General features: G+C 36.8%; 1 protein-coding gene across 2 annotated transcripts in view; it reads left to right on the plus strand.

Annotated features, from left to right (window-relative positions):
* Positions 1 to 25,724, plus strand: part of GALNT13 (polypeptide N-acetylgalactosaminyltransferase 13) — a 672,291-nt gene that overhangs the window by 395,435 nt on the left and 251,132 nt on the right. For both annotated transcript variants that reach the window (XM_005896463.2, XM_070380823.1), the window contains exons 5-6: positions 22,427 to 22,593; positions 23,225 to 23,432. In XM_005896463.2, coding sequence (XP_005896525.1) covers positions 22,427 to 22,593; positions 23,225 to 23,432 — 375 coding nt within the window. The remainder of the gene's footprint in view (positions 1 to 22,426; positions 22,594 to 23,224; positions 23,433 to 25,724) is intronic.

Below are 25,724 nucleotides of genomic sequence, written 5' to 3' on the forward strand. Positions count from 1 at the left end.
CTTCACTTTCTGCCATAAGGGTGGTGTCATCTGCATATCTGAGGTTATTGATATTTCTCCCAGCAATCTTGATTCCAGTTTTTTTTTTAAATTTTATTTTAATCTTTACATAATTGTATTAGTTTTGCCAAATATCAAAATGAATCCATCACAGGTATACATGTGCTCCCCATCCTGAACCCCCTCCCTCCTCCTCCCTCCCCATACCATCCCTCTGGGTCGTCCCAGTGCACTAGCCCCAAGCATCCAGTATCGTGCATTGAACCTGGACTGGCATCTCCTTAGTTTGTGTTTCTTCCAGTCCAGCGTTTCTCATGATGTACTCTGCATATAAGTTAAATAAACAGGGTGACAATATACAGCCTTGACGAACTCCTTTTCCTATTTGGAACCAATCTGTTGTTCCATGTCCAGCTCTAACTGTTGCTTCCTGACCTGCATACAGATTTCTCAAGAGGCAGATCAAGTGGTCTGGTATTCCCATCCCTTTCAGAATTTTCCACAGTTGATTGTGATCCACACAGTCAAAGGCTTTGGTATAGTCAATAAAGCAGAAATAGATGTTTTTCTGGAACTCTCTTGCTTTTTCGATGATCCAGCGGATGTTGGCAATTCGATCTCTGGTTCCTCTGCCTTTTCTAAAACCAGCTTGAACATCAGGAAGTTCACGGTTCACATATTGCTGAAGCCTGGCTTGGAGAATTTTCAGCATTACTTTACTAGCGTGTGAGATGAGTGCAATTGTGCAGTAGTTTGAGCATTCTTTGGCATTGCCTTTCTTTGGGATTGGAATGAAAACTGACCTTTTCCAGTCCTGTGGCCACTGCTGAGTTTTCCAAATATGCTGGCATATTGCGTGCAGCACTTTCACAGCATCATCTTTCAGGATTTGGAATAGCTCAACTGGAATTCCATCACCTCCACCAGCTTTGTTCATAGTGATGCTTTCTAAGGCCCACTGGACTTCACATTCCAGGATGTCTGGCTCTAGGTGAGGGATCGCACCATCATGATTATCTGGGTTGTGAAGCTCTTTTTTGTACAGTCTTCTGTGTATTCTTAACACCTCTTCTTAATATCTTCTGCTTTTGTTAGGTCCATACCATTTCTGTCCTTTATCAAGTCCATCTTTGCATGAAGTGTTCCTTTGGTGTCTCTAATTTTCTTGAAGTGATCTCTAGTCTTTCACATTCTGTGTTTTCCTCTATTTGTTTGCATTGATCACTGAGGAAGGCTTTCTTATGTTTCCTTCCTAGACTTTGGAACTCTGCATTCAGATGCTTATATCTTTGCTTTTCTTTGCTTTTTACTTCTCTTCTTTTCACAGCTATTTGTAAGACCTCCCCAGGCAGCCATTTTGCTTTTTGGCATTTCTTTTCCATGGGGATGGTCTTGATCCCTGTCTCCTGTACAATGTCACAAACCTCTGTCCATAGTTCATCAGGCACTTTATCTGATTTAGTCCCTTAAATCTATTTCTCATTTCCACTGTATAATCATAAGGGATTTGATTTAGGTCATACCTGAATGGTTTAGTGGTTTTCCCTACTTTCTTCAATTTCATTCTGAATTTGGAAATAAGCAGTTCATGATCTGAGCCATGGTCAGCTCCTGATCTTGTTTTGCTGACTGTATAGAGTTTCTCCATATTTGGCTGCAAAGAACATAATCAATCTGATTTTGGTGTTGGCCATCTGGTGTTGTCCATGTGTAGAGTCTTCTCTTGTGTTGTTGGAAGAGGGTGTTTGCTATGACCAGTGTGTTCTCTTGGCAAAACTTGATTAACCTTTGCCCTGCTTCATTCAGTACTCCAAGGCCAAATTTGCCTGTTACTCCAGGTGTTTCTTGACTTCCTACTTTTGCATTCCAGTCCCCTATAATGAAAATGATATCTTTCTTGGGTGTTAGTTCTAAAAGGTCTTGTAGGTCTTTATAGCAGGGAAGGCAATGGCACCCCACTCCAGTACTCTTTCCTGGAAAATCCCATGGATGGAGGAGCCTGGAAGGCTGCAGTCCGTGGGGTCGCTGAGGGTCGGACATGACTGAGCGACTTCACTTTCACTTTTCACTTTCATGCATTGGAGAAGGAAATGGCAACCCACTCCAGTGTTCTTGCCTGGAGAGTCCCAGGGATGGGGGAGCCTGGTGGGCTGCCGTCTATGGGGTCGCACAGAGTCGGACATGACTGAAGTGACTTAGCAGTAGCAGGTCTTTATAGAACTATTCAACTTCAGCTTCTTCAATGTTACTGGTTGGGGCATAGACTTGGATTACTGTGATAGTGAATGGTTTGCCTTGGAAATGAACAGAGATCATTCTGTTGTTTTTGAGATTGCATCCAAGTAGTGCATTTTGGACTCTTTTGTTGACCATGATGGCTACTCCATTTCTTCTAAGGGATTCCTGCCCACAGTAGTAGATATAATGGTCATCTGACTTAAATTCACCCATTCCAGTCCATCTTAGTTTGCTGATTTCTAGAATGTTGACATTCACTCTTGCCATCTCCTGTTTGACCACTTCCAATTTGCCTTGATTCATGGACCTGACATTCCAGGTTCCTGTGCAATATTGCTCTTTATAGCGTTGGAACTTGCTTCTATCACGTCACATCCACAACTGGGTATTGTTTTTGCTTTGGCTTCATCCCTTCATTCTTTCTGCAGTTATTTCTCCACTGATCTCCAGTAGCATATTGGGCACCTACTGACCTGGGGAGTTCCTCTTTCAGTTTCCTATCATTTTGCCTTTGTATACTGTTCATGGGGTTCTCAAGGCAAGAATACTGAAGCGGTTTGCCATTCCCTTCTCCAGTGGACCACATTCTGTCAGACCTCTCCACCATGACCTGCCCATCCTGGGTGGCCCCACAGGGCATGGCTTAGTTTCATTGAGTTAGACAAGGCTGTGGTCTGTGTGATCAGATTCGCTAGTTTTCTGTGATTATGGTTTCAGTGTGTCTGCCTTCTGATGCCCTCTCACAACACCTACTGTTTTAGTTGGGTTTTTCTTACCTTGGGCATGAGATATCTCTTCACGGCTGCTCCAGCAAAGCACAGCCCCTGCTCCTTACCTTAGATGAGGGGTATCTCCTCATGGCTGCCCCTCCTGACCTTGAACGTGGAGTAGCTCCTCTCAGCCCTCCTCCAGTGCAGCCACCACTCTTTGGACGTGGGGTAGCTCCTTTTAGCAGCCTCCCCTGACTTCGGGCGTGTGGTAGCTCATCTTGGCTGTGGCCATAAATCATAAAGAAGTCTAAATTATGAAAAATTTATGGGTCTAATCCAGAGATTGTGTGTGGCAGAGGAGAAATGCTTATTTTTAAAAATGCTTTTTTAAAATATAAAATCGTTAGCTCCTTGTTAGTTTATTGAGGATAATATCTATAATTTCTTTAGCATATAAAAGTATAAATGTTTTTACCATAAAGTATTGAATTACGTGATATTAAATCTTGCATATGATTTAAAAGAAAAACACATTATACTTATATTTAATTTGTTTTTTAGTCCTTTCTTAATATATTACAGATCTGAATTCTTTTAATAAAGAAAGTAATGAACATGTACCATGTTTTAGATACCTTAATAAAATAGATATCAACAACATGTAATGGCTACTGGACAGATACTGAACCTATTTGATAGTAATTATAGTCACTATTTCTCTTCACTAAGTAATTGTAGATGAATAGTGATCTACTTTGCTTGAATTGATTACTTCATTTTTAATAAATCATTTGGAAATTATCTTATTACAGGTAAAGTATTTATCATCCAGGATTCTCATTCTTTAATAGTAATAGCTGCTCTCAACTAACATTATATTGAAATTTAGAATAGATATATGTGACATTTTGATATTGCTTGCAGTCACTGAAGCATGATATTTTATGTTACATTTAGCAATAACAATTGAGGCTCTGGGCATTTATGAGATGTTAATGATGAGAAGGGAGGAATTGATATATGGAAATTGCTTTGACTTTAGGTATTCTTTGCAATTCAGAAGATGCTTGGTAATAAGGTTGTTCTTCAGATATTTTAGATAAAACAAGAAGTTTAATTTTTTTTTTTTTTTTTTTACTGTGTGAGCATGTGTGTGAAGAGAGAGATTGAGAGAGAATATAATGTGTTATACAGAAGAACACATGCAATATATATACTTCATAGTATTTAAATTTTTTCACTAAAAGAAAAAACTAAGAAAAACAATTAAAAATCAAACTCTAGTTAATAATTATACTTCAAAATTTAATGGGAAGTATACTGATACTTTGAAATTCATTAACATAAGATGGATAGAGAGACTCACACAGAGAATAAACATACCAGGATAACAATGCCAAAAATAAAGCTGTAAGAGAGAACTAGGCTTACTATTGAATGAAACATAGTATAAAGCTCTATAAATAAAAGAGTGCAATAGTGGGTCATGCATAAAAGGAAATGAAATAGGATGCATAGAGATAAATAACAAGAATAAATGGATGTTTGAGATAACAATGTGACATCTTAAAATCACTGTCCTGGTCGTAATAATAATAATTGTTTAGTCATTTGGAAAAATATATAATTGGATCCATTCCTCACTCCATACTAAAGCATAAGTACCATGTCAATCAGCAATCTAAATTAAAAAAAAAAAACAAAAAAACAAAACAACCTGAATTCCTCTATAACCTTGGCAGAGAGAAATGATATATTTTTCGTTATAATTCATATGCATGAAAGAATATAGCAGTACATTTGAACACATATAATAAAAAGCCTTTCACATGGAAAAATATAAGTAGAATAAAAATACAAATATCAAACTGATAGAAAATATCAGCAGGTATATAATACATAAAAGAATCATTATTTCTATAATTAAAAATTTCTGAAAATTCCAGGGACACAAAAGAAAACAAAGAAGCAAAGAAACAAAACACCTTCAAAGCAAAAATGGGCAAAAAGTAGAACAGATATTCATTCATACACACACACACACACACACACACACAGAAAGTTGACTTTTAAACATACTAAACACATTGAAGAATGTTTGACTTCATTCCTAGTTAGAGAAATGCATGTTAAAGTGACTGAGATATTTTTACCCACCCATCAGACTGGTAAAAATTTTTAAGTTTGGTAGCACATTCTGTTAGCAAAACTACAGGAAAACAAAACTGTCAAGCACTGAGATGAGAAAGCAAATTGGTACAGCTTTTATAGTCCAGAGATTTGTCAATATGTTATAAAATTGTGTCTGCATTTACCTTTAAATCAGCTATGTTACACCTAGAAATTTACTGAGACCACTATGCATGTATATTATAGGCTTGGCTGATATAATTAGGAGTTAAATTTTGATAAAGACAAAACATTTTACAAAATCTCAAGTAGTCTCCTCACAAGGTACTTATTGTTACAATAGGAAAGCACCATACATTAGGGAAGCCTGGCAGACTCCACTCTATTCAAGTAGTCAACATTATATTAGTAGTAACATAAATCAGCATCATGAGCCTCCTGTTATGGTGCACTATGAATTACAAAGCATTTCTTCAGTTGTACTCTTGCCCCCAAATGTTGACCTGAGTCTAAAGATGTGGAAAAATCAGACAAAACTCTCTTCTCCCAAAATGATGTGCATATTGTTGCCATCGATAGAAATGGATGTACTTAATGAGAAATAATACAGAGAGAAAAGGAAGTATTTCTCATTTTAAAATGGGTGGGAGAAATATAAAAGAAAAGAAATTCATGATGTGTGTAGTCTTTTAATTGATACTTAATTTGGTAATGATTAAGCCTTGCCATTGCTATTTGATATTTTTTTAATTTTATCTTAATAGATAATGAAGCTTGGTTTCTGTTTGATTTCTTCACTTGTTTCACACATGAGACTTTGATCTTAATTTTGTTCTCATTCATGGATTTAAAATATTTTTGTAAAAATATATAACATGGTGTTTAAGTTCTGTGATAGGGAACAACTTATAATTATTCCCTGAAGCATTTCTTTAGTGTTAGAAATCTATGCTATTTAATTTCTTAGAGTATTATTGACTATAACATGTATTTTATAAGTAAATATAGATAGATATATAGATATAAAGTGCCTAATAGTAAAGAAAGCTAAAAATAAATGAAGATACCGTCTAAGCCAAAGTGAAAAAAAATGAATTCTCACAAAGCCCCCATACTTTACTTCATATAGATAGGCTCTCCACATTGACCCCATTCAAATAAAGTACAATTACCTGTCTGATTTTCTGCCCCACTATTCATTCTACCCCCAGTTCTAAAGATACAACTGTGCTTCTGAAAATAGAACTAATCATCTCTGTAAATCTGGATATGTGAAATGTTTCAAGGCTTAGGGCACGCCTGTAGGGTGGTCTGCTGTGCGCACGGCACAGTCACCCACCTGAAGGAGTGAGTGGTGCGGTCTTCTAACCATGTTTTCCACCTTGGTGAGGGCTGTGTCTCACTGGAAGAAAGAGGGCCTCTTTCTGGGCACAAAAGCCTAATTTGCTTTTAAGTTTGTGGTGGCATGATTCCACTGTCCAGGACTCACACATTCTTCTAACCACACAAAGCATGAACTAGTTGTGGCCCTAATTCTAGTTGAAAACTCTGTTTTACATTTTGCCTGATCCTGTGTATCACCACAATTACCATTTTGATCCTAAGATCTAATTCGTATATTATCCTCTAATCCATAAACTGAGCACATTTCCTGTACTTGTGTATTAATATGTTTGGCGCAATAAAGCAGAAAACTTTTTTTTTTTTTTTACGAGTGAGTTCTTTACTTTCTCTAAGCTTTCAGATATTGAGTTCTTCCAAATCTGAATTCATCCCCTAGATTTGATCCTTGTTCCTTGATACTAGGTCCCATAAATATTACCAATTTTCTGTTAGTATCTGTCTTCTGCCTGTTGCTGGGTGCCCCATGGCAATGCTTTCTCCCCTTGCCAGCACTTCACCTCTTGACACAGAGTTTTGCCTGAAAACACTATCCATCATGATTCATTCTGCATATAAAGCCCCACTTCACCAACTGAACTTTCTTTTATTATCTATAACTCTATCTTTCCTCAAGAATGTTTTATAATATGTGTCTGTGTGTGTGTATTTGATAAGCAAGTGAATATTTTAGATTCAGAGAATTATTTAGCTAGAAAGTCTCTTTAGAAGAATACTGAGAAGAAAAGAATCTTTTCTGGGAACATTTCAAACCTTTTCTTAAAATAGTAGCTACAGTACCATAGAGAGTTTTCCACACACTTCAGAATGACTCCATTCTTGATATGAAAAAAATGTTATAGAGGAGGGAAGGGAGATAAATGTATAAAATGTTCTGGGAGTTTAGGTGAGTGAGCAGTTGGATGTCCTGGGAGGAAATATGGTTTCATTGAGGAAGTGTGACTTGAGCCCTATGGTGAATAATGTGTGTGAACACTTCAGGGAAGACAGCAATCCAAATACAAGGAATTCTAGAGACTGAAAAAGATGAAGGCATGAGAGAGCTATGTTTCCTGAAGGAACTTTAAGATGTTCGATATTGCTGAGGAGTTAAAGGCCATCATGAGAAGAGAAGGTAATATATGTGACACTAAGCCAGGAAGAATTTTTATAGAATTTAACATTAGACAATTAAGAGCCATCAAAATATTTGAATAAATAAATGCTTAGATTTGCATTCTGGTCTGCTATGAGAGGGATACACTTTAAGAGTCAAAATGTCCCCTAAATGCACCGTATTGGTTCCATGCAATAACTGAGAGAAAGGGTGATGATCATCTATGTAGACATAGTAGCAGCGAAGAATAAGAAAGATGCTGAAGGAGGACTCATCGGGATTGATGACTCATGATGTCAACATCATCATCATCATGTCAAAATCAGAGTCCTGTCTGCCAACCTGTGTGGTAGTTTTATTATCTCAGAGAAGTGAAAACCACAAGGCTCAGAGTGGTCCGTTGACTTGAATGAGGCCGTAAATGAGGGTGGAGGTAAAGCTTGTTCCTAATTCCATGCACATTGAAGTCAGTGTTATTTTACTAGCAAATGTGAAAGTTTAAGCTTATAAAAGACAAAACTGAGTGATTTTGTTGCAAAGTCACTTTAATTATAGTTACCGCATTCAAGAAACACATTTTAGACAACTCATTGTTAAGTACTTTCAATAACATGAAAGAATTATATTCAGAGCTCACAGAAAGAGAACAAGCTTCTAAATTCATGTTTCAAAACAACAAAGGCCATAAGACCTACTTGAATGGTATTCTTTTGCTTTTAGATACAGAGTTGAATTATAGTTCATTTCCAAAATTAGAGTTCTACACAATAGAAAGAATATAAAACTTTATTGTACAATACTTATTTTTATGTACTGGAAAAAAAGAGATTGTTTAGCAACTATTAACATTCAAGTAACACTGGTAGGAGTATATGGTTGCCACTTATTTGGTAGAAAGAGATCTAAAATAAGTTTTATTTTTTAATATAAATCAGATATCAACTTAGTGTACCCAATCTGTTAAAGTCAAGATAAGTTAGCTTCAACCCTAAAGAACAGTCTTTCCAAGATTGATTCAGTTCCCTGGGGGACTTACTCTTTTGTGACTGCTTTTTCTTTCTCAAAATCCAATCCAGATACTATACCTGTCTTCTTTCTTAAATGAGAGATAAACTTATGTAATCACCAACACAGTGCATTTATTAGTAGGACAGATTTAATGGATGATAGAGGGTGAAGTTATAATGCATTATAACACTGTAGTCAAATGTAGACATAATGTTAGTTGCTCAGTCAAGTATAATTCTTTGCAACTCCATGGACTGCAACCCACCAGGATCCTCTGTCCATGGGATTTTCCAGTCAAGAATACTGGAGTGGGTAAGCTGTTTTCTTCTCCAGGGGATCCTCCTGACCCAAGGATCAAACTCAGGTCTCCTGCATTGCAGGTGGATTCTTTACCACCTGAGTCCCTAGGAAAGCCCTACTTTAGACATAAAGTGAAAAGTGAAAGTGAAGTCGCTCAGTCGTGTCCAATTCTTTGCGACCCTATGGACTGTAGCCTACCAGATTTCTCCGTCCATGGGATTTTCCAGGCAAGAATAATGGAGTGGGTTGCCATTTCCTTCTCTAGGAGATTTTCCTGTCCCAGAGATTGAACCTGGGTCTCCCGCATTGTAGGCAGATTACCATCTGAGCCTCATCTTTAAAATCTCTTACAGTTATTACATCCTGAGGAAAGTCCACAGGTCACTTTTGCCTCTCATCATTTTACTTGCTCATTTCCTCTCCCCAGTTCCTGTTTCCTCTTAGCTTTAATCTTTCCCACTTCAAGTGCCCACCTTCATGGAGCAAAGTAAAGTTTCCCCTTGTCTCATTCAAAGCAGTTACTGTTTTCCTGGAAGGCACACCTTCAGGCTCCTTGTCTGCTTCTACAAGTACCTTATCTAAGAATTCTACCTAACTGAAGGCAGTTTCTTCCCTAAATGAGAAAGGGCCTTATCTTATCAAGAAAGAGGTACATTAGCAGATTTTGGGGGAATATAATCTCTTTACAATCTTGTATTTAACTCTCCATATCCCCTGGCAGAGGGCACTACAAATGGCTCTGGAATTCTTGCCTGAAGAAGCCCATGAACAGAGAAGCTTGGCAGGTCATGGTCCGTAGGGTCATGAAGAATAGAACACGACTGAAGCAATTTAGCACGCACACATGCACTCTGAATGTATGTTAAATAAGCAGGGTGACCTTATACAGCCTTGAGGTATTCCTTTCCCAGTTTTGAACCAGTCTGTTCTGGTTCTAGCTGCTGCCTCTTGTCCTACATACAGATTTCTCAGGAGATGGGTAATGTGGTCTGGTATTCCCATCTCTTTAAAAATTTTCCACACGTTCTTGTGATCCACAGAGTCAAGGCTTTAGCATAGTCAATGAAGCAGGAATAGATAGTTTTTTTGAATTCTCTTGTTGCAGTCCGTGGGGCTGCACAGAGTCAGATACAACTTAAGGACTGAACAAACAAAGTAACAACAACAAAGGCATTTGCCATCTACCTATGCTGCTGCAGTTGCTGGTTTTTGACACTCCTTGAGGGGAATTTAGAATGGAAAGTGAGGCACTCAGTGTTCCAGAAAACTATTGAAACAGGTCTTTAGATAGTTAGGTATTTTCAGTACCTGGTTTCATGATCCCAATCCTTGTATCTTCTCACATCTAAAAAAGCATTAATTGCCTTCATGGTGACATCAGATCCTCATGAAGAGCAGAAAACCTTTTGTAAAATAAGTGTTTGATTTCACTGAACTCCTCCTTCACAATATCTTACATATTGACCTTCCTTCACTACCTCTATGGAGCAGCCTCTCAGAGCTATCTGGGGTGCTGTCTCCCAGGCTTCCGTCCTCCTTTTGCCCCAATAAAACTTAACTTGCAGCTCTCAGGTTGTGCATGTTTTTAGCTGAGACTTGTTGTCATTCAGTTGCTCAGTCATGTACAACTCTTTACAACCCTGTGAACTGCAGCATGCCAGGCTTCCCTGTCATTCACCATCCCCTGGAGCTTGCTCAAACTCAAAACCATTGAGTCAGTGATGCCATTGCTCCTTCTGCCTTCAACCTTTCCCAGCATCAGTGTCTTTTCAAATGAGTCAGCTCTTTGCATCAGGTGGCCAAAGTATTCGAACTTTAGCTTCAGCATCAGTCCCTCCAAAGAATATTCAGGATTGATTTCCTTTAGAATTGACTGGTTTGATCCTCTTGCAGTCCAAGGGACCCTCAAGAGTCTTCTCCAACACCACAGTTCAAAAGCATCAAGTCTTCGGCACTCAGCCTTCTTTATGGTCCATCTCTCACATCCATACATGACTAATGGAAAAACCATAGCTTTGACTATACAGACCATTGTCGGTAAAGGGATGTCTCTGTTTTTAATATGCTCTCTAGTTTTGTCATAGCTTTTCTTCCAAGGAGCAAGCATCTTTTAATTTCATGGCTGCAGTCACCATATGTAGTGATTTTGGAGCCCAAAAATAGTCTGTCACTGTTACCATTGTTTCTATACCTATTTGCCATGAAGTGATAGAACCAGATGCTATGATCTTAGTTTTTTGAATGTTGAGTTTTAAGCCAGCCTTTTCATTCTCCTCTTTCACTTTCATCAAGAAGCTCTTTAGTTCCTCTCTACTTTCTGCCATAAGGGTGGTGTCATCTGCATATCTGAGGTTATTGATATATCTCCCGGCAATCTTGATTCCAGCTTGTGCTTGATCCAGCTTAGCATTTCTCATGATGTACTCTGCATAGAAGTTAAATAAGCAGGGTGACAATATACAGCCTTGATGTACTCCTTTTCTAATTTGGAAGCAGTCTGTTGTTCCATGTCCTGTTCTCACTGTTGTTTCTTGACCTGCATATACTTTCCTCAGGAGGCAGGTCAGGTGGTTTGGAATTCCCATCTCTTGAAGAATTTTCCCCAGTTTGTTGTGATCTACACAATCAGAGGCTTTAGCGTAGTCAGTGAAGCAGAAGTAGATATTTTTCTGTATTTCTCTTGCTTTTTCTATGATCCAGTGGATCAACAGCAATTTGATCTCTGGTTCCTCTAACTTTTCTAAATCCAGATTGTAGATACGGAATTTCTCAGTTCAGGTACTGTGAATCCTAACTTGAAAGATTTTGAGCATTATTACCTTGCTAACATGTAGCCAACATCAGTGTTGCCAAAATCTTGGCTCTATTTGCATTTGTGCCAAATAGAAATATGGAAATAGAGTCTTGGAGGAGAAGGAAAGAGTGGCTTTATTACTTTGCTAGGTGAAGGCACAGTATGCTCGTGCCTCAAGAACTGTGTCCCTTCCTAGGTGAGTAAGGTGAGGTTATATAGTCAGGCAGGGATATGTGATAAGGTTCAAGGGAGTAACCTTCTCTCATGCTTTTTTTCTTCTGGAAATTTTCCAAACTGAGGTTCTATGCAGGGTTTTAGGGGTTAGGTCTTCTAATCGTGATGAGCCTCTCTGATCCACTTAATCTAGCCTCAGGTGGTTTTGTAGTTGCTCTTCCTTTGACTAGTAACTGTTCTGCCCTTTGGAAGTCACTGAAGGTCATGGAGACTGAAGTCTTGCCTATGAGATGGTGAACAAAAAGGCATCCAAACTCAAGAGACCCAGAGCAGTAGTGTGTACATATAACAATACTACTCCTCAATTCTTCCCCTGTCTTCTTCCCGGCATCTTCTTCCTCCTCCGTGTCCATTATTCTGTTCTCTATGTTCATCAGTACCGTTTTTCTAGGATCCATGTATATGCATTAATATATGGTATTTTTTTTTCTCTTTCTAACTTAATGTAACTTAAATTATGTAACTTAATATCAGATTTCCAGGGTTTGAAACCCATGTCTGTCACTTAAAGCAAGTTACTTAACTGATGTTCAGATTGTCATTATCAAATGGGAGTAATTTGGAATCTTATAAGGATTGTAGTTATAATTATTTTAAGAATAATTATATGATTATATAACATATAATTCTTAATTATTTTTATAAGAGTATTATGAAGAGTCCATAGAAGATCACCAGAATATCCACCACCTTAACAAACAGTTCTAGAAGTTGAGGAAAGGGAAGCAAATATAGATATTTATAGAGATTGGGAGTCTGGGTTTAAGTGGATTAAGACAGGTCTTTTAATGCAGGAATCTTATTGAGACTGGTTAGTGGCAACTAAAAAGATGCACAAGTTGAGAGTTAAATTTTATTTGGGACAAAATGATGATGGAAGCCTGGGAGACAGCATCTCAGATAGCTCCGAGAAGGGAAGGTCAATATATAAAGTTTTAGTGAAGGGGGAGTTCAATACCATTAAGCACTTATTTTGCAAAAGGTTTTTTGTTAGTCATGAGGATCTGATGTCACCATGAAGCGATTTAGTGCTTCTCTAGATATGAGGAGATGCAAGGATTGAGATCATAAAATCTGTTCCTAAAAACATCCAACACTCTAAAGACCTGTCCCATCAGATTCCCTGGAGCACAGAGTGCCTCACTCCACCCTGATCCCTCAGGGGTTGTTGAAGGTCAGTAGCTGTAGCAGCAAGGGGTTCAATCTCCACAGAGGCAGATGGCAAACGCCGTTGTTGTTCAGTCATTGGCAATGCTCTTGGTAAGTGCCAATTTGTAGTTGACATCAGTGTGTGATGTAGTAGTTTAATACTGGTGGGTATATTGAGGGAAAGTTTTGAGGTCAACTGATAAGCAAGCAGTCTCTCTATATATTGTTCTGAGAAGACAACCAAATAACCTAGTCTCCCTAATAAGTGAATTTTTTTGACCAATTAATTGTTTGAATAGTTTTATTTTCTGGAATTTTTTTGAAGCATGAAACCATTTATAAGTTCATAGCCTTCTCTTAGTTCTGATATTTAACCTGTGTCATTGCAGATATCAGTTTGTTGTCAAGGTCAAATGAGATGATCCATAGAAAACATGTAGCACAATGTCTGCTATGTAATTAAGTGTTCAATAAATGTTTAATGCTTAGTACTTCTTTCTTATGATGCTTTTTCTTTTCTTAAATCAGGGTTTGACTACAGGAGGAGATGGCCTAACCCTAGATGAGGAATGCAAGTTTTGATAATCAGATTCACTATAGGGTGAAGGAAGTTGTGGGGAGCTATTCCAGCTTTGGTAATAGGACAGAACACAAGTTAACAGACTTAACTAATGGGTATTGAAGAGCAGGCAACAGGCAGAGATCTCAGCAGAAATTCACCTTTAGAGATCTTCTAGCAGAAAATAATAAGCAGAGATTAAGGTAAGGGAGCAGGAAGATTTAATAGCAGACAGTCACAGCCAGCCACAGAAATTTCTGATTACAACAATAAATGACTTTAAAGAACTAAAAGGGAAAGTGGCAGGACCTTGACTCCACACTGCTACACTGGACAAAGAAGTAAAGCAGTTTTCAAGCCAGGATGGTCTAGGCACCAAACCTATTGAAGCTGCATTGAAAATGAAGAATAAAACAGATGCTTGGCACAGAAACTAAGAATAAAAGGCAAGTTAACATGGCTGTGATCAGAATCCTATCAGCAGTAAGGCTGAGCCAAGTAATTATAAGACCTTACCTATAATATCTTATATATGTGTGTGTTAGTCACTCAGTCATATCCAATTCTTTGTGATTCCATGGACTGTAGCCTGCAAGGCTCCTCTGTCCTTGGAATTCTCCAGGCAAGAATACTGGAGTGGGTTGCCATTACATTCTCCAAGGGATCTTCCTGACCCAGGGATCAAACCTGGGTCTCCTGCACTGCAGGCAGATTTTTTACCATCTGAGCCACCAGGGAAGCCCATCTCATATATAGTGCTTTATAATATAAGAATATAATAAAAATTACATTCATATAATTCCTTAATGATTTTATTCATTTCTTCAAAAACCCCAGAATATAGATATAGCAAGCAGTTTTACTCCAATTTGATGACAAAACTGAAACTTCAGGAGTTTGCTCACAGATCCTGAATGGCAAAATGAAGATGTAAACATAGAATTTCCAGATACAGAGCCTTCTCAAATATATCAAAATAGAATGATGCCACTTATGTTCAAGAGGAATGTGTTATAATAGAATGACTTGTAGACCAATTTTCTTACATTCTTTCCCTTCCCTAACCCTTACTCATTTATTTGTCCTGGCTCTACAAGCTTAAAAACCAAAACCAACTGAAAATATAAAAAAGATGTAGAAAACTTGGCATTTCTACACCTCTAGTACAGATTATAATAGTATAGAATTATGATTGGGACATCAATCTACTGATTAATACAATAGCCTGCCTTGTCAAGTTTTCATTCATCAACATCTTATAAAATATATTTTGTGACTTGCAGAATACTACCTTCCGAAGAGAGAGACAAATAAGATTAACCTCCTCTTGTTAAAAAATCTCCTAGTCTATTGTATTAGTTGTATTTATTGTGAAAGTGTATAATGAGGAAAATGATTGAGTCATACATGAAGTGCAGGATTGCAGAAGGGGGCTGAGTAGTCTTCTCTGGGATTAGGGAAGTAGAAAGAAGCTCCCTGTTCCTCCTTTTTCCTGCATAGCACTCCCTACCTAGGGTCCTCATGGCATGTTTCATACAGAAACCGACAAGCAGAAGAGTCCTGGGAAAAAGTCCTGCTCAGTAACCCTCCTGTTATGCCCACCCCAATACATCAAAGAAAACAAGATCAAGGAATGGATATGACAGCAAATAGGCCAAGGATGAATACAAGGTCTATTCATGCTGTGTGCTAAGTCACTTCAGTCCTGTCTGATTCTTTGCCACCCTATGAACTGTAGCCCTCCAGGCACCTCTGTCCAGGGCATTCTCCAGGCATGAACACTGAAGTGGTTTGCCATGCCCTCCTTCAAGGGACCTTCCGAACCCTGGGGTCAAACCCGTGTCTCTTATGCCTCTTGCATCAGCAGGCAGGTTCTTTACGACTAGCACCACCTGGGGAGCCCAAGTCTACATGAATTTAAAACAAAGGTGTTTGTGGCAAGTGTTTATCAACTTCCTTGGTGGTTCATATGGTAAAGAATCTGCCTGCAATGCAGGAGACCTGAGTTTGATCCCTAGATTGGGAAGATCCCCTGGAGAAGGGAATGGCTACCCACTCCAATATTCTGCCTGGAGGATTCCATGGACAGAGATGTCTAGCTGGCTACATTCCACAGGATAACGAGCCAGATACACTTGAGTAACTAACACTTTGTAAAAAAAATTTTTTTTAATTAGTCAAGTAATTATGATTATAGGAACTTAACTTTTGGAAGGTTTAACACAATGTGTATACAAAGAAACATATAGGATACCTTGCAAAATTAAGTGCTTCATTTTACTTGAGGCTCCAAGCTTTCAGTTATGAAAGAATCACTTTCCTGTTGCCCAGGCTTTTGTTGCCTGGATGCATTAGAAAATGATGAAATTTCTTTCTGTGAATATAAATGTTAAGGAATTGGGAAACTTTGAAACCACCCATAATTCTGAAAGGTTCAATACAATTCCTACAGCTCTTAAAAATAAGAAGTATAGAGAGGACTTATATTGTAAGTCTTCATTTTAAATTACTGTTATTAATCTTTGTTTGAGCCAGTTAAAAGTAGCCACTGACTCACTGAGCCGCATTTCAACAAGTCATGCAAACTACAATGTTGACAGCCTTTGTTTGGAGTCCTAAATGGATTGTGTCTAACTAAACCACTGTGTAATTATGGATCCTTTGTGATTTCACATTCTCATCTTATAGTCAATTTTTCTTTCTTTGATGTGGTGTGTTGTGTTCAGTAGCTTATATGAAAACATCAATATAGCTTTGAAAAGGATAAAATCAAATTGTAACAATCTATGTTTCTCTAATGTGGACATAGCCAAGGGGAAAGATGGTAAATAGGAACACTATCTCACTGTATTTCCATGTTCCACAGGGAGGAAATGTGATTCTATCACCATATTCTCTCCAAAGAAGAGCAGTTGCATTTATTTCTCCTACATTTATAAGTCAACAGCTGATGCACAGAAAACTGGATAAGCATTAGTATATATCCAGATGACAGAGGAGATTGTAAATGAAGTAGAGAAGACTTTCTGACTCCAGTATTTATACTGAAAGGAAATAATGACTTATTTTAGTTCATAAACATAGAAAAAGATACTAACATTATATATCCTATTTTAAAATGTTGATGTAAGCAAAATTGTATATTGATGTATATATATGTGTCATATCAGTGGTTCTGTTAAATAAATTTGGGTAACTGATCTGTTTTGGCTGCACATTTGAATGCCCAGGAGAGATTTCTTTTTAATCTTATTATCCATAGGCACATCCAGACACCTAAATCAGAATCTCTGAGGATAAAACCCACATACCAGTTTTTTTTTTTTTTCATTCTTATGGGATGATTCTGATGTGCAGCCAAGATTTAGAGTGACAGATAATTACGGAATTAAAAGGAAATAAACTTTGATTTTCTTTCAAGTATTATAGATTTAGAATGTCAAAATATAATGCAAATATGAAATTCTGCTAGGATAAAGCTTATGATCTTATTGGAATACCAGATTCCAGGAGCTCAATTTGAGTATTGGGTATCAGATATCTTTCAAATTGATTAAAATTGCTATTGCAGTCTGACACATTTACTCTCAAAGTTAATTACATATACATTGTGCTCTCACAATTATGTCAAAATTTCCAATTCTATTTAGATGTTTACATAAAAGATAAATAATGTCTTCAAAAGACAGATAGCTGAGTATTTGATCCATATATAAATAATTTCAGTGATAGCTGACTTTCTATACTTAGTTTTAATTAAATGATCCTAGGGAATCTACTTCTCTTTTTATAAATATATATATTTATAAATATATAACTTATTTTTTAAAGTACGTAGAAATTTTTTTCAAATTTTCAGACACCTACAATATCGTTTAAGACATTTGATCTAGTATATATTATGGAGCAGAAATCATTACCATTACTAATATTATTAAATCATAAATTACTTTATTAGCATATCATTTATTACTTTATTATGCAGGGTATTGAAGTAGCTCTGTGACTTGAGATTTGTATCCTGTGAAATAAATATTTGGATTAGTCAACTTTGAAAAGTGAAAGTGAAAGTGTTAGTTGCTCTGGTATGTCTGACTGTTTGTGACCCCATGGACTGTAGCCTGCCAGGCTTCTCAGTCCAGTCAACTTTGAAAGTCCTTTCCAATTCCACCTTTTGGAGATTCTGAGCTTTACTCTGTTGTGAGGCATGCATGCTAAGTCATGTCTGACTCTTTGCAATCCCAAGGACTGTAGCACACCAGGTTCCTCTGTCCTTGGAATTCTCCAGGCAAGAGTACTGAAGTGGGTTGCCATTTCCTCCTGCAGGGTGTCTTCCCTACCTGGGAACTGAACCGGTGCTTCCTGTGGCTCCTGCATCGGCAGGCAGATTCTTTACCACTGGCACTTCCTGGGAAGCCCACTCTGCTGTGTAGATCAAGCAATGTCTACCACACATTTCAGAGTACATCATTCAGTTGCCCAGTCACATCCTACTATTTGTGACCACATGGACTGCAGCACAACATTTTAATATGATTATGCAAGAGAGATAAAAGCTGAAGTGGTAAAATTCTTCCTGTTGTTTATTCACTCAGTTGTGTCTGACTCTTTGCGACCCCATGGACTGCAGCACATCAGACTTCCCTGTCCTTCACCATCTCCAGTAGCTTGCTCAAATTTGTGTCCAATGAGTCAGTGATGCCATCCAAGCATCTCACCCTCTGGCGTCCTCTTCTCCTCCTGCCTTCAATCTTCCCCAGCATCAGGAGCTTAAGGAATATTGCCTACATGACAACTGTAACTAACCATCAACTATGAAACTCATCCTGAGTAAGACACATGAAAGGTAAAAAGCATACACTTAAAAGATCATTAGAGAAGTCAAAACTACAGAATTATTTTCAGTACCTCCCCCCAATCCCATTATATAGGACTTCCCTGTGGCTCAGATGGTAAAGCATCTGTCTACAATGTGGGAGACCTGGGTTCGATCCCTGGGTCGGGAAGATCCCCTGGAGAAGGAAATGGCAATCCACTCCAGTACTATTGCCTGGAAAATCCCATGGACAGACGAGCCTGGTAGGCTACAGTCCATGGGGTCGCAAAGAGTTGGACATGACTGAGCGACTTCACTTTCACTTTCAAAGAAGTCAAAACTACAGAATTATTTTCAGTACCTTCCCCCAATCCCATTATATAGGTTCCTTGTTGTATTTTCCTTGTTTTTAATTTTTTTTATGAAAAAAATCACTGACTTAAAAACTCTTCCAGCTTTGATACTAAAAGCATTTTTAAAAAAACTAAAAAAATCGAACAATACTTTAAGTACTTTTCTATGGCTAAAGAAAAAATTACTGTATTTTCCTGCTTTAAGTATACACTTTCTACCTTTCATGTGTCTCACTCCAGATGAGTTTCATAGTTGATGGTTAGTTACAGTTGTCATGTAGGCAGTGTTCCCGAAGCCTGTGTGAATGTGGTAATGCTATTCGTATAATCAAGCCTCAACTAAGTTATGTGCACTATTTATATTCTGTGTGTGAAGTTTGTCATTCAATATTTCTTTAGAAAGATTGCAATATGATTCTTTGTTGAAACAAAATGTTATAGTATGAAAAGAAAGGAAGAAAATAGTGGCAAAAATTGAATTTCATAAGATGAAGCCAATGTTTAGCATTGGAGCAATGACTACAGTTTCTCTTGCTTATCAACAGCTGACTGATAGCCTTATTATCAATTATTTATTATGTCAACTCAGGGCTAGCAGCGTCCACATTGCCAGGAGTCTTACTAGAAATTCACAGCCTTATTCCCATACCAGATCTACAGAATCAGAATCTGAATTTTGTCAAGATTTCCTTTGCCACTAAAAGTTTGCAAGCACAGTTTTATAGTACCAAGGAGGATACTCACAAGATGAAATTGTTTTGTATTAATATTTTGTTACCGAGATATATGCTAAATGTATGGCTCTCATTTGTTAAGCAATGCAACCCCAAACTAGAGAAATCCCTTTAGAATAGATGAAAGAAATTTCAAAGCAACAAGAAACTAGTGTGACTGGTGTATAAGCAAGCTTAAAATATTGATGGGAATCTATGTCCAAATAAATTGGAGAGCTTTTTCTATAGGCTTTAGGTATTGAATAGATCCTATTCAAGATAACAAAGCATTTTATTATGGTTTGACAACATTTTTCTTTCCTAGTGGTGCACAAAATAATGATGTATGTTACCCTAGGTGACAAGAGGTTTTAAGAATTATAGGCAATTATTCTAGTTCAATGTATCATAAATCTGTTAAAGATTATAAAAATAAAAAAAGAACTCTTGTTCATATATATTTGTATGCTTCAGTAACTGGATCAACAGACATAGAAAATGATTCATTTGTATAATAAGAACTATCCTATAAACTATTTTATTATACAAAGTTTCTTTTGCAAAATAACTGTTTATATAGGAGAAAGAGGATGAATTAATAAAATATTAACCACATTTTATTTTATGCTACATTAAATAATGACATAGTGGAAATTTTCTCTAAGCAAAATATTATAGCTGTATTATTAGTAAATTAGTTCATTATAATGTCACATATAATGAATATAAAATTAACATTTGTTAGTGGATTTTTTTAACCACAAAAATAAGGCATGATGGAAATAAGTTGAGAAGCTGGATCTAAGTATCTGCTTTTATTTTAATTATAAATTATTTATTTGACTAAATATCTTGTTCACTTTTCTTTATTAGCATTTAGCATAACATGCAAGAGGTTTAATTTAAAAGCAATGTTTTATATACAAATGATAATAAGTAGCCTCCATAGACTATTATCCTTGGATTAAACCAGTAGTTGCTGACTATTGGACTGATTTCAGCCTGCTTTTTCAGTTTTGCTTCTTTATTGAAGATGACAATCATCTTTATGACTCATTTTGTTCAGCATGCTGAAAGTGAGGGGGTGTTTTGATGAGGCAGAAGAACGGAGGTTTGAGGAGAATCTCGGCGAGGACCTTTCTGACTTACCAAGACAGCTTTCTAAGTTTTTTTAATGATAAACTGCCTGGAAGACCAAGTCAAATGATGATGAGACATATATTAGTAGAAACCACTTTAATCTTGCTACCAGAATGGGAAAAGATGACTATGAATCAACCTACCACTTCTACCTTACATTTGAACTTTTTTTATATACACAATGTTTTATATAGTGTGGATGCTTAATGTTATTCAAATAAATATATACTGAAAAAATGGTTAGACATATGTACATTCTTTCCTGGCTATATTACAGAGAACTTCACTGAAGAGGTGTTATTTTAGACTGCTGTAAAAAATGATTTGAGTCTCTGCAGGCATATAGTTGATATTTATTTTATTACATGCCTTTGATGCCCACACTTTATTGGATTTTTTTCACTCACCTGTGAAGGGGACTAATTTTAACCATGCTAATTTTGTGTCAAGGATTAGGTCATTTATTGGTGGCAGGGTGTATCTGGTTCATTTCACTTTATGGAAAGATTTTAATTTTCTTGCTCTTCAGCATATTTTACCAAGAAAAATACCATAAGGTGAATAAACTTCTATTCCTGTCTGGATACCCAGTGACATTTTTGCAAAATACTCTATAATCACAATGATTTAACAATATGTGACAAAAATGTCTAAAAGTTGACAGGTGGATATGGCTGAGAGCCACTTGCACATTAAAATTGCAGTGACCACCGAGAACATCTGCATGATGATGGTTTAGTTGCCAAGTTGTATGCAACTCTCTGTGACCCCATGGACTGTGTAGACCGCCAGGCTCCTCTGTCCACGGGATTCTCCATTCAGGAACTCTGGAGTGGGTTGCCATTTCCTTCTCCAAATATCTGCATATTATTTATCAAAATGTACCTTACAGGTTTGATGGCTTGAAAAGCAAAATCTGGACTTCTTTTAATTTATCAGCAAAATTAAGTTTTTTTTTTCCCCAAAATATCAAGTTCTAAAATTAATAACAATTATGATGCAGCCTTTTACTTAATCGTGTGTTCCAGGGATCAACAGCATCTGAATCACCTGGAAACATTTTAAAACCTGTATATTGTCAGGCTGCACCCTAGATCTGCTAAACCAGAAACTGCATGTTACCCAATCCCCAGGTGATTTCTCAACATTCAAGAGATGTTCTGGAAGCCTATACCCTTTTGTCAGCTCTGATTTTGTTTTGTTTTGTTTTGAGAATCTTTGAAATGTATCTTGACCCCAACATCTTTCCCTCAAAGTAGACATGAATTATGGCATTCTTCAACAGAATGAAAAATGTACATGACTAGATTTTAGAAGAAAAGTAATCTCAGTTTTACAAGCTTCAAAGCCCTGTGCACATATGTCTATTTATGTTCTCAGGAATTTTTGAGTTATACAATAATTCTTTTTTCTAAACAAAGACAATTATATCTACTAAATGAATTCCTTTAGTACCTGGTCTTCTATTGATAGTCTCATAATGTTGTTTTAGCTTTCTTAGACTTGTGTCCAAATCATGCCCTTTTGTTCCCTAGAGTTAATGTAAAATTAAAAAAAAAAAAGTCAGTTCAAATAATACTAGTAAGTATTCATATTTAATTTTCAAAGTGCCAAGTGAATACCCACAACATATATAAAAAGGAAAATAATTTTAAATAACCATAAAATGTTGTTGTAATAAGGGACTTTTGAGTCTAATTTTGTGTCAAAATGGATATTTTTATTACAATGATCAGAAGGAAAAATGAACTTAATAGCTTGTCCTTCTTCTTTCCTTTCTTCCAGATGCAAGACAAGGGTCTATCCTGATGAACTCCCAAACACAAGTGTAGTCATTGTATTTCATAACGAAGCTTGGAGCACTCTCCTCAGAACTGTTTACAGTGTTATAAATAGGTCCCCACACTATCTGCTCTCTGAGGTCATCTTGGTAGATGATGCCAGTGAAAGAGGTACAATTATTTTTCTTGTATATATATTTTTTAATTATAGGGCTTTATTGTGTTCAAAAAGATAACAGGGTAATGATCCATATTTTCCTTGTAATTATACTAACCCTGAAACTATCAATTTTTTTTTAGTATATCTAGTCAGTGCCACTCCAGAAACAAGTAACTAATTCTTTCAGTTTACCTCATGATTCCATTTGGTTCTTACTAACCTAAGAAATCAGCCAAAATGACTTTCCAAAGTATTTCTCTTTTTTCCCAACTCAATTGATCATATGACTGAACATTTATATGACACAGTGGGTATTTGGCTCTTTTTTTATTGTAGGTAAAAGAAAAATAACATATTTAAGAAGACTGCAGTTGCCAGTGTGGCCCAGTTTATGAATTACAGTCTGGTATATTAACTTCCTAGTGTAGCTTATCCTTGTCAGCCAAGTGATAGAGTCATAATGAACTATACACTGATAGTGATGAAATCTCTGTATCTTTTTTTTTTTTTAACCTAATGCAAAGCATGTTGATAGGAGTTGACCATCGCTTCTGTGTGTTGAATTTCCATCTAGATAGTAGTTTCCCTTCTCTGTCTTAAAAGAGTTTCAAAACCTTATAAATTCTTAATTGCACATTACAGATTTTCTCAAGTTAACATTAGAGAATTACGTGAAAAATTTAGAAGTGCCAGTAAAAATTATTAGAATGGAAGAGCGCTCTGGGTTAATACGAGCCCGCCTTCGAGGAGCAGCTGCTTCAAAAGGACAAGTCATAACTTTCCTGGATGCACACTGCGAATGCACATTAGGATGGCTGGAGCCCTTGCTGGCAAGAATAAAGGAGGACAGGTAAGAATGCATATGCTCTGTCTGTCTGGATTTTGACTGAACTTGTTAGGACCGTTATGGCTATCCCTCAAAGCTTTTCTTCCCAAGCTGCTATTTTCAGAATGTTTATTTCCTAGCTTTTAAAAAAGAAGTCCCCTTACTCCTTATTTAATTAAGATCTTGGTTTGTTTATGCCCACCTGAATATTTGACTAAGAAATTCAAACAGTAAAGATGCTGAATATTCATTTTATAGGTGAAGGAAATCAGTCCAATCAGAAATAGTAGTATATTTTACAAAATACATTTTCAAAGCAGCTTCGTCTTCACAACCACTCTGTGAGGTAGATAATAAAGATACTCTTCTCTGTATCTGATGATAGGAACAGATGAGTTAAATAGCTTGTCCTAGAAATTGTAAATGATGAGGACAACAATTTAGTTCTCCCCACTTCCAGAACAATCTTCTCTCTACCTAGTCACTGTTCTTAATCAAAGTCGAGTACAAAGCCACCTTAAAGATCTTTAAAAACTCATATACACTCATGCACCCCACTAAAATGAAATCATGATTTAAAGAAAAGCGCAGCTGTAAGAATGCTTATTTAAATAGTATTGCCATTCTGTACAGACATATCATGAAATCTGAAAAGTTCAGGAATACTTTATAGAAATTAGAAACCCTCATAGATATCTACAATTTTTTCCCATGTGATATTATGAAGTATAAATGGATTTCTTGCAGTTATTCATAACTATTGATGATAAATGAGTATCATTCCTAATGAAGACAATTATGCCAATTGCTGTCTGAAATAATAGCAAAACATTGCATAGCACCTTGCTTGCATAGTCATTTCACCTACAGTAGAAAGGTCTACTTAGAATTGAAGTTTTTAATTAAGGCTCCAAGACAGGGGCTGCTTTGTGTGAGCTAGTGCAGCTCTATCACATAAACGGCATGATTTGGTATTTGCCAGGAAGATGGATGGAGGTTGTCAGTAAAATGAACCATAGCAGTTGAAGAAAGCAGTGGGAACCTTTTAGTCTACTGAGTGTAATATATGGGTAATAACATTTTTCCATTCTGTGTATTGTACAGGAGGGTAAGGCTGGCAAAGTAAAATGAACTTGGAACATCTTAAATGCATTTCCTAGCAGCTTTTCATACATTATGCTGCTTTTTAAAACACGTGTTTCATATTCAACTTAGTGAGATTATAATATTGCTTCACTATGGTCATGAATAGATCATTTATTTTTTAATCTAACAACATATTTAGATTGTATAGGCATATAATGAACTCTAATGTCTTATCTTGCTTATATGTTCTAAAGTTGCCATAACTAGATAATAAAGTTCTATTGAAGGTTATTAGATCTAATGTCATCTCCCTATAATTTAAATGATTACATTTAATGAAGAAAGAAAGATATTGTTTTTATAAGGACCAGAGTTACCAAGAAGCTTTTCCAAGGCTACGTGAAACCTTTTAAGTTCTTTTTTTTTTTTTTTTTAAGATTCATTTGCTTATTTTTACGGCTGTGCTGGATCTTTGCTGCTGTGCATGGGCTTTCTCTAGTTGTGGCAAGCAGAGGCTACTCTCTGGTTGCTGTGTGTAGGCCTCTCATTTCAGTGGTTTCTCTTGTTGCGGAGCACAGGCTCTAGGCAAGGGGGTTCAGTAGTCACAGTGTGTGGGCTCAATAGTTGTGGCTCCAGGGCTCTAGAGTGCTGACTCAGTAGCTGTGGTGCACAGGCTTAGTTGGCCCACAGCATCTGGGATCCTCCCAGACCTGGAATCAAACCTATGTCCGTGGCATTGGCAGGTGAATTCTTCACCCTGAGTCACCAGGAAAGTCTGAAACCTTTTAATTTCAGAGGACTCTAGACATTGGTCAATGGTGTGGCATATAAGACCTATTAGAAATTGAGCGTTGGCGGTATAGGTGTTGCAAAACCAGAATAAATAATGGGCAGCATTTCCTTGTTATCCATATCTGTGGGTGATTCTAGAACATATTTGTGTATTTACTTTCTATCTTATGTGAAAAACAAGCTCTACTTTTTGGAATTAGCTATAAACAAGGCCCAGTTGTTTAAACATGTACTTTGGAGATGACAGATGGTTGACACCATAATAAACCATACAGGCTTGCAATAGAGGTAGACTAGAGAAAGTGCAACATGGATTAAAAGAACCCCTAGTGACCTCCCATGGTGCAAAGTTCCTTATCCTAAAAAGCTAACCATCAAGAATGTCAAATCTATGTGTGTATAACTTAATCACTTTGCTATACAAGGTGATATATATAG

This window comes from Bos mutus, chromosome 2 (genome assembly GCF_027580195.1).
Source record: "Bos mutus isolate GX-2022 chromosome 2, NWIPB_WYAK_1.1, whole genome shotgun sequence".
Lineage (NCBI taxonomy): Eukaryota > Metazoa > Chordata > Mammalia > Artiodactyla > Bovidae > Bos > Bos mutus.